The sequence below is a fragment of the Montipora foliosa genome, chromosome 8 (genome assembly GCF_036669935.1).
Source record: "Montipora foliosa isolate CH-2021 chromosome 8, ASM3666993v2, whole genome shotgun sequence".
Lineage (NCBI taxonomy): Eukaryota > Metazoa > Cnidaria > Anthozoa > Scleractinia > Acroporidae > Montipora > Montipora foliosa.
Window position 1 is genome coordinate 48,711,896 of NC_090876.1, and position 15,000 is coordinate 48,726,895.

General features: G+C 39.0%; 1 protein-coding gene across 2 annotated transcripts in view; it reads left to right on the forward strand.

Annotated features, from left to right (window-relative positions):
• LOC138013122 (uncharacterized) overlaps nucleotides 1-15,000 on the forward strand; it is a 33,361-nt gene that overhangs the window by 7,366 nt on the left and 10,995 nt on the right. For both annotated transcript variants that reach the window (XR_011125179.1, XM_068860103.1), the window contains exons 4-11: nucleotides 1,045-1,190; nucleotides 4,022-4,093; nucleotides 5,193-5,954; nucleotides 6,461-6,601; nucleotides 10,528-10,663; nucleotides 11,267-11,386; nucleotides 12,393-12,526; nucleotides 14,392-14,523. Coding sequence is in view for 1 of the 2 variants with exons in the window: in XM_068860103.1 (XP_068716204.1) it covers nucleotides 1,045-1,190; nucleotides 4,022-4,093; nucleotides 5,193-5,954; nucleotides 6,461-6,601; nucleotides 10,528-10,663; nucleotides 11,267-11,386; nucleotides 12,393-12,526; nucleotides 14,392-14,523 (1,643 nt within the window). In the remaining variant the exon portion in view is untranslated. The remainder of the gene's footprint in view (nucleotides 1-1,044; nucleotides 1,191-4,021; nucleotides 4,094-5,192; nucleotides 5,955-6,460; nucleotides 6,602-10,527; nucleotides 10,664-11,266; nucleotides 11,387-12,392; nucleotides 12,527-14,391; nucleotides 14,524-15,000) is intronic.

The following is a 15,000-nucleotide window of genomic DNA, read 5'->3' on the forward strand; positions in this document are numbered from 1 at the left end:
ACATAAAAACATGGAAAAAACTTCTTAAGTAAACTGAAATTAGTGTCATTGCTCATTGCATGTCATGTTTCAAGAGCTAATAAACTTTGTTTGCAGTAGTTTCTTTTTCGTATACTGCAACTACAAAATAACTCTCACAAATACATGTATGACATTAACTTTTAGGAACACTCTAGTGATCTGATTTTCTGCATTTTAGCCAGAAATGGGAAATGAAATTGGGGGTCGACTTATACACGAGTAAATAAGGTACTTTCCATTCCGAACGACTTGGGGTTGTCGCGAAATTATTACAATAACGGGAAATACTATTTTAGACAGCGTTCTTGTTGGCGTTGTCGTCGTCATCTTTTTGTAAGGTCTCTCTTGACTGACGTTTTGAAAACCTGAGCGGAAGACGTCTTCAGAGTGTAACATTCAGTAAATGGTATAAACAAATAAATGCTCTCAGGGCTGTCAGTAAGGGCCAGTATCCGGCCAAAAACGCCAGCTAGTATAAAACCATCTTCAACCTGTTACTTTCCTCTCATTTTACCACCAGCCAAAAAAACATTGTTTGGAATTGATGGCATTTTTAAAGAAGATGAAACAAGGAAATCTGGACAAGCTATTGCGCCTTATCGCTCATGTGAATGATATGAAATGCCTGGAGCATTGACAATGTAACTGAATACATGTAGTCCCCAGTCGTGTGCATAATCTGATGAAACAGCATGGCGTCCAAGAGCGCCAGGCCAGGCTTTTAATTATAGGTTTTATACTTTCAGATTTATTGACAGCCCTGCACTCTGGTCATTGATGTGATTGGTCAACTAATTCATTATGTTATTGGTCAACTGTCAGTTAAATCTAGATGTCATGGGCTGTGACGAGTGTAAATGCGCCAATTACTGTTAGTTTATAGCCTTCACAAACGCCCATGTTCAAACCATTTACGAGTAACCATAGCCTCTGCTTGTTACATTGGCATCTATACTGGGGGTCTATTTGCAGAATTAGTCTAAAAAGACTCAATTTGTCTTGTGTCTTTATACTTTGCTCCAGGTGATACCCAAGTAGCCATAGGACCGACATGTGGGTTGACATGCACAGCTTCTGAATACAGTGGTTTTTCACATAGCTGCATGACGGAGACCAGGAGCCCTGCTACAGCTGCCATAGTTGAAAGCTCAAAGAAGTCAAGTGGAAAGGTTTGTTGAAAGGGTTCCAAGTACTTTTGTTCATGTGTAGTGCTGCAAATTAAATTGTCCGTCTGTTACCTGTGGTGTTACAGTACCGCTCAAAGGTAAGTTGACAGTCACTCGTGAGTCGCGAAACTCGACTCGAGACTCGATTCCTGATCCTCGAAAATTTCGGTTAGAATAATAATAATAAGCTAGTACAAACCAATTTACATGTTCTTATTCTCAATCCAAACCATGTCATGGCAGGCTATTCAAGGTATTAGAGATCGACAAATTTCTTAAGAATGCAACTATCCACTTGTAGGAATTTCTTTGGAGTTGATATACAAGGTCCAAGCTAGGTCAAAGTATCCTGTTGAGACCTTTTAAGTTATGAAAGTAAGCTGAATCTTGTCGGTATAATAAGACTGCATGCACTTGTATTTTCTCATTTTTTTTCTCACAATAATGTGGAGTCAAAAGTGGACAGGAAACATGTCTTTATTCTTGCAAAGAAGTCTTACATTACAAATAAACACATTATGCAGACAGAACAAACTGTACAATCAAATTACGAGATGGCAGTGATGCTTGAATTGTACATCCAATGTTCTTCTCACAGATAATATAAACTACGCAATCACAATCGTGCTTCATATATAGCAAATAGAAAATGGGATTTTGAAAGAAATTAAAACAAAAAAATGGTATTACAATGTTGGTAATTAAATACTTGTAAATTTAAAACAAAATTAAATAGGTTTGAATCAATCTGTCAATGATGGTGATGGAGATAATTTTCAGTATTCTTTCAGTTTGTCCAAACATTTTTGATTCATAGATTTGCATACATATCTGACCAGGTCCTGTCAAAAACTTTGTCACCACACCTGACTCAAATACATTCGGAAAGATAAGAAGTATGGAAATTTGTGAGAAGTTAGTTTCTCGCAATCAAGAACCATCACATTTCTCAATAATACAATTAACATGTCTGCATACATTTTCTCATGAGTAAATGTCAATATTCAAGATATTTCTTATCACAATCCAATCGATCTTTCAGTTATCTAGATCGAGGAGAAAGTGATGTCATTTACTCACTAGCTTAACAATGAAGTGTGTGAATGCGGCTTTATTAGTTGTCACATTCGTGTTGTGCACCCTTGTAGAACCAGACACTATGTGTAATCTATATAAATCCTATATAATGACCATATGTAAATGGTATGTTATGATATACATATATTTAATATAGAGATATATAGAGATAAACCACAGAACTATAACAAGTCTGCAAAGAGAGATCCCCAAATACATCAAACCATAACTGGTTGAGGAGACAGAATTGGCTGCTATTTAGCATTTTTATCTGCTGTAACCGAGCTTTCCCTGCTGTCCCATCAAAGAATTTTTTTCAGAAGTGTCTCTTTATACTCTTTCTTGGCAACTAAAAAAAAAACAGTACATATACTTCAATGATGCATGTAGTGATTCCTCTAAATCACTGATTATTTCTATTAGTCTACGTCCATAATAGCTTTCTCAGGCATTTTCTGCATTGATTCAAATAGTTAAAGTGACAGAAATTAGCATTTTTACGAGAAGGAATCAATTGTCAATCATATACATGTAACTTGCCGTATGAGAACTTTTTTTCAAAATCATTTGCTTCACCAGTTGATCTAACTTCATTATTCTTGTTAAAGGTTTACTATTTTTTTTAACAGGGCTATAGCATGTAAGCCAAATTGAGTCTCCTTGCTTCACAAATTGAGTCGAAGGTGTGAAAATGTGAATTCTACATGCATGTAAATCGTTCCTCATTTTGAAGACAATAAGGCATCAAATCAAATGTTATTCGCTTAAAGTTAATGCTTACCTTTTTACTTGAGTTGTTGTGAGCATTTCCTTGCCTGGATCAGCATTTAAAGAGTAAAACTAACAAAGAAATCGTCACCACAAAAGCGTGATCGTAGATACAAACATTTGAATGAAACCGCCCAAAACCTGTAAGAGCTGGTAAGTACTTCATGTATGAGCTGGACTGGTTACCGCTGACTGCTGACCAAAACAAAATCACTAGTTTCCAGTCCGGTCTCTCACGTGTTATCCAAGATGGCCAAGGATGACAAGGTAATCCGTTGATTAGTATTTCTCACAATCTATTGAATACATTGGAATAAAAGCTTCCTTTTTCATTTCTCCGTGTACAGAGTGATTTTATGTTCAAAGTTTGGAGCCTTTAAAGGACATGTATCACGAACAGTGAATTAACTCAAAAGATAACACATTCACATTGGCATGCTTTGAATAAGACCAAGCCTTTAACTTGTTATACATGTATTGAAGGTTGAAGTTCCTGTTTTTTTTTTTTTAGCGAGTGCTATGTAAAGATCATTTTACCCGAAGGCATAGTAAATATATACAGCAGGCCTTTGCTTTTACATAGGAAATAGATACCAGTATGTAGAGTCTATGCAAATTTTTACTCCTGGTTTGTTTTAATTGGTGCAGTACAGGTCCAAGACATAGGCAATTTAGGATCTTGATTCCTGTCCCATTCCCATTTAAGATCCTGTTTAGGATCCTATTCTTCTTTAGGATCTTGATTCCTATCTAGGATCCTGAGTAGGATCCTATTCTTATATCAGATCTTAATGGATTCTACAGGATCTTATTAAATCTTACAGGATCCTACATAGGGTTTCTACCAGGGTTTGTAGGAAGAACGTTCTACTTTAAACCAGAGTAAAATCTGTGTTAGTATTAGTCCCACTCACAGGTGGGGGAGGGCGTAAGAGTAACAAATTTTTCTTGTTGCGTGATGTTTCCACAATTTGTAATTTCTTACCTAGGGTCTGAAGATTGATGTTGACAAAGCAAGGCTGATGAAAACTTCAAGCTATCAGTCTTTTCAAAGTGATCAGGTACATTGCTCAGACTATTAGTTAACTGTTTATTTATTGAAAGCAGACAATTTCTGTGAATAGCAATTCCTTGCCCATGCAGGTGCTCTTTAGGAAAGGGCATTCTATTGCTTTGTGTTCCCCCACAAATTACCAACCAACATGAAATATTGCAGTTGAATGGAAGGCTTTAGTATCCCATACATTTTATGCCAGGAGCAGTCAGTCGTCTTGAGGCTCTGTTGTCTGGACTGAGGACCAAACTAGTGAAAATTATTGCTGAATTAGATGTATAGTGGAATGTGCTTCATTGACACCAGACATGTGAAAGATTGTGTTTTCCTTCTCTTTGTGGAACAAACCATTCTCGTTACCAGAGCCTCGGATCGACCCAAGGCTTTGGGAAACTCTGTGTTTTTGGAGAACATGCACTCTGTGTCATGTTAACATGACTGCACCAATTAGAAATGCTTTTGATTGTTCTTCGCGAAAACCAATGAGTAGAAACTTTGTTCATCTGTGCTAATTGTGCTTGATGAGAAAAAAAACCAGGACTCGGTAATTCAAACGGTGAATAGCGCTCTTCATTTATATATAAATCTCTTGCCAACTGAAATGGGTGATAAAAAAAATTGGTTCACTCACCAGCCCAGGCTTTTCCTTTTGACCATGCATGCTATCCCCCTTCTAACAACTGTGGCAGGAAATAATTGATTATTGCCAACGAGTCAGGCCTTCTGAAGACAGAAGGCCTGGCGAGGCGGCAGCTTATAGAGCCGCGAGAAGATTTTTAGGCGGACGAAATCTCAGAAGCGCTTCAAATTTAATTGTAATGTAGACCAAAAGCTGTAATGTAGACCAAAGCGATCAAATATTGACCGTAGCGATAACCAATGAGAGTGCCGCACGAGTACGCCGCGTGATGTTTGCAGCCGCCAGATCACGCAAGCTTGGCTCGTTGGCACTTTAGCGACAGCTATAACTAGTTAAGATGTCTAATAATCGTGGTTTGCTGTTTCTTATCTTTCTTTGTGGTGTTTATATGTACAGTCTCTTAGATAATGCACTTCAACATTGCCAATCACAGAATATTAATGTGTGCCAATATTGCTATCCACAGGATACTGATGCCAACATTGATGTAGCCGAGCGTTTAAAGGAAGCCTTTACTTGTTGTCACAACACTCGTATGTGTGCCTGGGAAGAGTGTGGCCATGATTACTGCCAAGCTATCCAACAATTGCTTGCACACACTCAGAACTGCCATATGCATGTACTTGGCGGTTGTGTGCAGTGCGTTAAGTATAAGGATGCCTTGCAGTTGCATGCATGTATGTGCCGAGAGCCTGTCGGAAAGTGCACAGTGGAACGATGTGATGACATCAGACACTATCTGGAGAAGAACACTCTGCCCGACAACAGAAATTGGGAGCACAGGCATGACAAGTTATTTTTTAAGTCCAACCCACCAAGGACCCCCAACTTGCTTGGAGATCTCTGCTTGTTGCCATTTGATCCCAGTCAATCATGCAATCATACACAACCTGCTTCTTCCTTTGGTTCCACAAGTGGTGGAAGCCGATTTGCAAGCTCATGCACAATGTCTGAATTGTGGAACCAGTACCATGTTTCTCGACCTCCAGACCCCAGATCAGATCTTGAACCCCAGCAGGTTGCAGAACTGTCTGACGTAGCACCCTCCCTAAGTCAAGACCTCCCAGTTACCCATGGTCCAGCGAGGGATGGAAAGGCCAGCCTGCAGCCATGTCAAATCCATGAGCAATCTACCGCTACACCTTTAAGTGCCACTTGTGTTCCTAACATTGGCCAGGCGTTGAGGAGCAACTCCATCACACAGGAAATCCTTTGGCCCCTCGATGAGGTATTGAAATGTTGTGTCATGTATGAGTGTACTTGAATAGAGTCATTAGAGAATGGTTTTTTTCTTTTTTTCCTTTTTTCTTTTTTATTTTTTTGAAAATTGATTAACCCTATCATCCCTAAAGTACATGTACCCCTCATCGACAAGTAAAAATCGTCAAGCGTTAGTCAGAGTAAAATGTATACTGTAAGTATCACTCTTACGATGGAAAAGGTTAAACCAAAGACTTTGTATATGACTTCGATATTATTATTATTTTACTGACGAAAGGGCTGCTGCATTTCACTGACCTGTAGAAAACAGGTCAAAATGCCTTTATGACCAATCACAGTTAACATAAAAGCAATAATATCACACCTCTGCTGTCTTTTTGAATTAAAAAGGAGCATACCTAATATTAGTGGCAACAAAACTCTCGCTTGAGAGACAACTTCTTTGCAGTTTGTTATTAACTTCAGTTGACCACGAAGACAAAAAAGTGTTTGTTTGCTTGTTTTAAATTTCAGGTTCATTTGAGTGTTGAACAGGATGGAAGATACGTTGAACACGTCCATTGGGAAAGGCAAGTGTACATTGGTGGAGGATCTTGTGGACGTTGTTGGCAGTGCATAGATTTGAAGACTGAAAAACTTTTTGCCATTAAACAGGTGAGGAGAAACTGTAAGTTTATGATGATTATGAGAGGAAGTGGAAAGGTCTCACAAGGTGATGTATTTTCTGTCAAGTCCTTTCCTCTGGCTATGGTTGTTACTTACAGTCAGTTCAATTAGAGGGTTATTGAGAATAAAATAATATCAAAATTATGCCTCTCTTTTTACTGTCTCTGTTGATGTTGTTTCACCTCTGAACTCAGTCCTGCATGGATTGAGTGAAATTGTCTGTTGTTAGACAGATTAACGTCTGTGGAGAAGGCCTTTTTGAGTTTTTGAGTGAACGTACAGTAGATGTTGTTAACAACCTTTGTATCCATTGACTCCTGAGATTGAGACATAACAGATTTTATTATCAAATTTTTTTATTTTTTTTTTATTTTTAATAGACAAATTAATTAACAATGTTTTACAACAATGAACTACAACAAATTAATTATTAAGAAATTAAAGATTGAAGGGTGGATTTTTATGTTAGGATAAAACGCCTTACATTGTAAATAGCTAAAAAGAGAGAGACAAACAGACACAACAACAACAACAACAACAATAGAACAACAGAACAACAGACTAATAGGCTTATCGAGTTGGTATGAGCACCCATTTCTTTTTACAATAGTCTTTCGTGTTTTTAATTTTCCTTTCTGTTTCGCACTTGAGAACAATTTTGTTCTTAAACGCAGGAATTTCTGGATTAATTTGGCTTCTTCTGCAGTCCCACAAAAGTAATTTCCCAATGATAACAAAATAATTGAGTAAATTAAGTAAAGGGCATTGTTGCGATATTATTCCATATAAAACATTTTCCAAAGAGAGGTGTACCGGTTGATTGGATAAAAGATGCCAGTAAGACTCAAAATCAGTCCATAAATGTCTAGAATGTGAACAGTGATAAAAAAAGTGGCTTAAAGTTTCTGACTGATCCTTACAAAAACTGCACAGATCATTCGGTCTAAAACCGATTTTGTGAATTTTGTGTTAGTGTAGAGTATAGAGGTAAGAACTTTGTATTGAAAGGCCTTGACGTATGATTCAAGGGCAACACAGTGAGGTAAAATAAAAAAGTGTTTTATATGATCAGAAGAAAAATTAAAATTTCTTTGCAGTGTATGGACTATATAGGGTGGCTAATGCTAGATGATTTCATCCATCAGTTGGGGGGGGGGGGGGGAGAGGGGTTAGTATCAACTGGAGTCGATTACTGTAGTTACGGTGATTCCCTAGTAATAGAAGTTGTCATAAGATTTTCTTTAAACTTTTCTCGATTGTTCCATACATTATGGTGACTCGAAATGTGAAATTAAAAAAAAGGTCACCAAGCTCGTTTGGGAGATATACATGACTTGTATAACATGTTCAAGTTACTCATTTACTGTGATGAGGGAACAGGTGAATTACTATTTAAAACAAATGCTTGCTCACATCCTTGATTTTCACGCAATGACTCCCGAACCACCTTTCATTGACAAGTAAAATTGTCTGGCATTAGACAGTGTAAAATCTATAACAGGCCCTCTCATGGGTGTGATTAAAAAACAGAAATTATGCGAAATTTCCAGGGCAGATTATGTGATAAGGAAAAACTACTGTGCGAAAAACTGTGCAAATTGTACGATTTTTTTCCTGAGCTATTTTAAGCTTGTTTTAATAGGTTTCAGAGTAAGAAAACCACTCTGTGTTGCTCTAAAGACAATTTGAACATCAGGGAACAATAATTAAGCATCTACATGTATGCTTAACTATGATTAAAAAAAGCCAAATGAGATAAGTATTACACCAATGAGAGGTCTTATCCATGCCCTTGGCTCAACTAAACTGGATCGTAAGGGAGCATAGTTAAACTACATACATACGAAAAAAGCTGGTAGTTTTTTGCACATTCTTAGTACATTAGCACATTCTTAGTACATAAGTTGACTGTATCGATGTTCTTTGAGGAATTTTCTCAGCTTATTGATTTTCTATTGATTTTTATGCTTAAGTTTAATGTATAATGTGTCGCAGAGGCTATTTTTCTTATTGATGTAAAGCACGTTGGGATATAGAAATACGCTTAATAAGAACCTAGTATGTTGTCATTATTTATTATTATTACATGTTGCTTGACTTAAAGTTTTTGTACAATACGGTAAATTGCTCTTCATATCACAAATTTGGCTGGCGGCAGATGCGATCATGTCTTCTGATTTGAAGAAAGAGCGGGCATTTTCCACATCGATATGTTCCAGCACGTACTTGGCAAAGTCGCTTTTGACTTTTGGCTGTTTCTGCTTAGGTGGCCTTGTACACCACACACCTTTTTGAGACATCACTGCCAAACTGGCCACTTTTGCTGGAGAGAACACACTCACAAAGGACAGCCACAACACCAGTTACTTCATCCCTTACTCTTTTCAAATAGTGTATACCATTGGGTTCTTTTAATGTCCCACAGAGAAGTTATGAACATGGAGGATATTTGTGAGACGGGGCCTACCGTTTACATGTATAGTCCTTATCCGAGAAGGCTTGAAAGTCTAACCATTTGCGGATGTAAACACATGAATAACGGCAGCTCTTTCTCCTCAGTTATTTCAAGACCCTGTGAGTTGATCCAGTTGGAGTCGAACTCATGACCTCCCACATGGCTGCTTGGTGCTCAACCAACTAAGCCACCGGTGTGCTGTGGCTTACGATATTTGAATTAAGTGCTGATCTTCAGTTGATCTTCTGCTGCTGACATGAGCATTTCATTTTTGTTGGCATAATATCAGCAATTCTGAATTGGCAACTTGAAGGAGAGAATTTGTTTGTGCTGTGCCAATTGGCAACTCTTTTAAATTGAAAACTAGAACCAGGCCTCGTAGGTGCAGGATACTTGATTGTTTATGAAAACAAACAGTCTACAGGTTTCTAAAGGTACATAGATCAAGGTTAAAAACAAAGTATATTTTGGGTTATTTCGTCAAATTTAATCAAGTGAAGCTATGATCCTCACAGTTATGAACGCAATTTTTGCAATTGCATGAAGAAGCCTGAAAAATTCAGGACTTCAACGGGGTTTGAACCCGTGACCTCACGATACCAGTGCGACGCTCCAACCAACTGAGCTATGAAGCCACTGACGTTGGGAGCTGGTCATTTGTGGGTTCCAATGTTCCCGTGAGGAATGAATCAAAGATGAAATTATACATGAAGTGAATCATATATGAACTGTGGATATGAAATCAAGTGCAGCTATGATCCTCGCAGTTATGAATGCAATTTTTGCAATTGCGTAAAGAAGCCTGAAAATTTCAGGACTTCAACGGGGTTTGAACCCGTGACCTCACGATACCGGTGCGACGCTCTAACCAACTGAGCTATGAACTGACTGACGTTGAGAGCTGGTCTTTTGTGCGTTCCAGTGTTCCCGTGAGGAATGAATCAACGATGAAATGATATATGAAATGAATCATATATGAACTGTGGATATGAAATCAAGTGAAGCTATTATCCTCGCAGTTATGAACGCAATTTTTGCAATTGCGTAAAGAAGCCTGAAAAATTCAGGACTTCAACGGGGTTTGAAACCGTGACCTCACGATACCGGTGCGACGCTCTAACCAACAGCTTACTGAGCTATGAAGGCACTGACGTTGGGAGCTGGTCATTTGTGGGTTCCAATGTTCCCATGAGGAATGAATCAACAGGAACATTAGAACCCACAAATGACAAAGCACTGGTATGTTGATTGTACGCAAATGCACCATTGCGTAATATCAGAAGCCCTGCTATAAGTCTCACTCCCAGGGGTCAATGGGTTAATGGGAACATGGACATGAATGTAGAGGTTGTTAATTCATTGACTCCTGAACCATTGACAGAGCAATAATCATTGAAATTTATTGCTCCTTTTTTTTTTCAATGCAATTAACATTCATGTTACATTTGTAACATTTTAGATCAAGGTGGAGAACTTTGAAATGACAGAGCTGAAGATCTGGGGTACCCTGACAGGAAGACATGATAATATTTTGGAGCTCTATGGAGCTGTTAAGAGCTGTGGGAAAGTAACTATTTTTATGGAGTTCATGAATGGTAAGAATCCTTTTGTCTCTTTATGACTGCCTTGTACTTAATGGGAAATCGACAAAAGATCTGGCACTCCCTTAGAACTCTCTTTGTTTGTCTACATGTATGTTTCTGTGGACTGTGGTGTCTTGTCCTGATACACATGTATTTATAACCATTCTCATTTAAGTTAGGGAGGCGCGGTGGCCTCATGGTCAGTGTGCTCGACTCCGGATCAAGTGGTCCGGGTTCGGATCCTGGCCGGGGACATGGCGTTGTGTTCTTGGGCAAGACACTTTGTTCTTACAGTACCTCTCTCCACCCAGGTGTATAAATAGGTCCTGGCGAATTCAATGCTGGGGGTAACCCTGGGATGGACTAGCATCCCATTCAGGGGGGAGTAGAAATACTCCTAGTCGCTTCATGCTACAGAAACCGGAGATAAGCGCCTGCCTGATGGACCTTCTAAGCTCGTAGCAGACTTTACCCTTTAACCTTTACTTCATTTAAGTTGCCGTAATTTGTACTACATAAATCTTGATCGTCGTCATCATCATCATCATCAATTTTATACTGCTAAATATTTAATATGGTCACTATACCTAAGCCTAGTTTATATGTTTGTTTAAGGTGGCTCTGTCGAAGATGTGGGTAGAATGCATGAAGAACTGGTCCGTCACATTTTCTATAAGATCTTGTCTGCGGTAGAATTCATGCACTCTTTACGATTTGTTCATCGGGATATCAAAGGTCAGTAGCTTTATTTTTTTGTTACAAAGATCACGTTTTATTCACCTTGATGGTGTTGTGAAAAGTGCAATTTGGGGAATCTTTGCTGATGTTAGTGTTTCCATTTTTGCTCATTAACAACTGAATTTGTTTCTGGAGGGGGTCAAGCAAATACACAAAAACATTATTGTCTTCTGATTGTTGGGTTTCTGTTGGCTTCAACCCTTAACCCTTTAAGCCCCGAGGGGTTCCCCATTGACAAGTAAAATCGTCTGGCGTTAGACAGAGTAAAATCTATAAGTGCCATTTGGCACTATCGGGGCTGAAAGGGTTAAATCACCCCTGAACTGTTCTGACGAGTAAGGTCACTCCAGGAGGGAATGGTAAACATGTGAATTATGCATGATTTATACAGTTAAGGTTATTATTTTTGGCATTTTTCCTGCCCGCTTTTTCCCCACTGGTATTCTAATTCATGTCCGTCAAAGTGGTAGTCTGAGTTTAGACATCTTATCATGACAAGAGAAAACTGTTCACCATTTGATCCAATGTAATGACCCCCCCGCCCTTCCTTTGCAAAAACATTAAATCGGGGAAGGGGTCCTATCCGTTGTTTTGCACTAAATTTCTTTGTGGCCCTCCTATGAGAAGTCAGCTTGTAAAACATAATTTTTGCACAAGGTGTCTGCAACACTTTTTGCAATTGGTTGTAGCTTTACCAATTTCAGGAGCAAGCTGTTTTGTAGTGAAATTAGGATGTTTTTCTCATTTTATTTTAATAAAAACGGTGATGCTATCCCAGCAGGTGCAAATATTCTCATTGAGGGCTTGACGGCAGACAAAATAAGACTAATAAAAATGGTGATGCTATCCCTGCAGGTGCAAATATTCTCATTGAGGGCTTGACGGCAGACAAAATAACACTAATAAAAATGGTGATGCTATCCCTGCAGGTGCAAATATTCTCATTGAGGGCTTGACGGCAGACAAAATAACACTAATAAAAATGGTGATGCTATCCCTGCAGGTGCAAATATTCTCATTGAGGGTTTGACGGCAGACAAAATAAGACTAGCAGATTTTGGTACCAGCATCAAACTTGATAATGGTTACCAACAAGATAACACTCCACGTGGAACAGAGCCCTTCATGGCACCCGAGGTAAAATAGTAATGTGTTTCTAATCATGAAACTCTAGGTATGAGAAAAACCGTAATGGGGGATTTGGTGTTTAATTGTCCGGAATGAACTTCCGTTTTTACATTTTATTTACCCCGACTACCACTGATTTACACTGAAGAAACATTTGCACAGAAATTCTGACATGCATAAGTTATTTAAAATTCTACAGAAGCCAAAGCTTTCTTACATGTATCACAACATCAAAATGCACCTAAACTCAAACATTTTGCATCTAATTACATTAATCTCGCCACCAAGAGGGTGGTTGGGGTCTTAATAGAGGATTTACGGTGATTGTTTTTTCTCCACCAAAAAGTCTCAAGAACCCCAAGCTCTCACTGAGGGTGATGCTACAATGATTCATACCTCTTTGCCCGCAGACAAGTGAGCCCTTACACCGCTGCTTTTGTCGACAGCTAATCCAAAAGTTGTTTACTTTGATTAGTCTACATCTACCTCCCTAAAGCTATGTTCTTTGGGAAAATCCGTAAATCCTGAAACGGATTTTTCATTTAAAGGAGCCATTTTCTTAGGAGATTCTTTGGAAACTTTGCGAATATGGGTTCATTCTCTGCGGCATTTCCATGTTTAAAGGATTAGAGAAGATTGCTTGTTGTTGGCAGTGATGCTGGTGGAGGTAGACCTTTGTCTGGTTGCTTGCAGTTGTTGAAAAGACAAAAGGTCCTTTTTGAATTCACCATTTATTTAGTTACAAAATTCCAGCTCACTTTTCTCTGTTCTGAATTTAGATCAGATTTCTCCAAAGAAGCTCAGGCTAGGATCATTTTAGCTTCTTGTGCATAATTTAATGTGTGACAGCAAATGGAAATCTCGAGTTGTTTGAGAAATGGGATTTTTGTACTTGTCATGTTAAGCTGTTTGGTGGCTCAGTTGGTTGAGCACCGTGCTGCCATGTGGGAGGTCGTGAGTTCAACTCCGGCCGGACCAACACTCAGGGTATTTAAATAACTGAGGAGAAAGTGCTGCCTTTGTAATAACATCCGCAAATGGTTAGGCTTTCAAGTCTTCTCGGATAAGGACTAGAAACCGTAGGCCCCGTCTCACAAATATCTTCCATGTTCATTAGTTCCCTGTGGGACGTTAAAGAACCCACACACTATTCGAGAAGAGTAGGGGATGAAGTTCCCGGTGATGTGGCTGTCCTCTGTGAGTATATGGGTGGGTATAGCAGGTCCACATCAGCTGAATAGCTGCCAAAACTTCAACCTGCTCAAACAAATAAATAACAAACAAACAAACAAACAACATTGAAAACAGCACGAACAAACAAGCAAATGAGACCGTTGTGTGACTGCATGACGATCATCGTGATTCTGTTGTTGTTTTCAACGAAGTAAACATTACGATACGATTTTGAAGTGTGTAGCTCAGCGAGTCTCTAGTGCCTCTGGCAGTTGGCGTATATTCCATAAACTCCAATTTCAGCGATTTCTGAAATTCTCTTAGTTTCGAACAACAAACTCCGATTTTCGGAAAGACAAAAAAACTGAGATGCCCCTTAAGAGCTTTCATAGCTTCCGTAGGTTCCTGACGGACTTTCGAAAATAACAATACAGGAGAATAAGGGCAAAAATTAAAACAAAAAAAATTGGGGGGAAAAAAAGCCCGACCCCGCCCCGCGTTTTGGCTACTACCATGCAAAATTGTGGATCGCGCGAGGAAAACAATGCGCTACATTTATTTGCCACATAAATCTAGCAGTAGCCGTGCTTAAAATAGATAATACCGAGAACTGATGAGCCCCGTTCTATCGCAGATCGAGACTTGTGTGGACTGCTGGGTATATTGATGTAGGATTAAAGTTTAACATTAATCTTTCATAGGTTTGTCGAAGCCAAAATCACTCCTTCAGTGCTGATATTTGGAGTCTGATGTGTGTGCTGTACCAAATGATTCAGGGGACTCCCCCGTGGGAGGAATATCATTCCTCTCATCGCCTTGCCCTACTCTACCAGGTACTTAGTTTAAATACTGAGTCGAATGAGGTGTTGACGCCAGTGACGAGTCACAATACTCGGGAGCTTAATCAACGACGACGGCAACGAGAACGTCATCTCAAAATATAAATTCAAGTTTTTGTGATCACTTCGTGACTATTTCAACCTTTTTAATATGTTCCTCAAGGATGACACTGGTCCGAACGGGGCTTAATTTAGGAGAAAAAATGAAAACTTATCCTCAAGTGCTGACGTTCTTCATAAAATCTCAAATTTGGTTATTTCGCGTTGTTGTTTTGCTGACGACGGCAAAGAAATAGACAAAAGTGAAAAACGCACGTGCAGGGCGTGCAAAGCCATTGTCTTTACCCACAAAATATGCCGTCGCCGATGTCATTGCTTAGTTAAGCTCTCTATTTTTTTGAACCCGCTCGTACACAATCTATTTTTAGGGTATTTCGCTCACGATGTACGACGTGAATGAAATGGAATAGT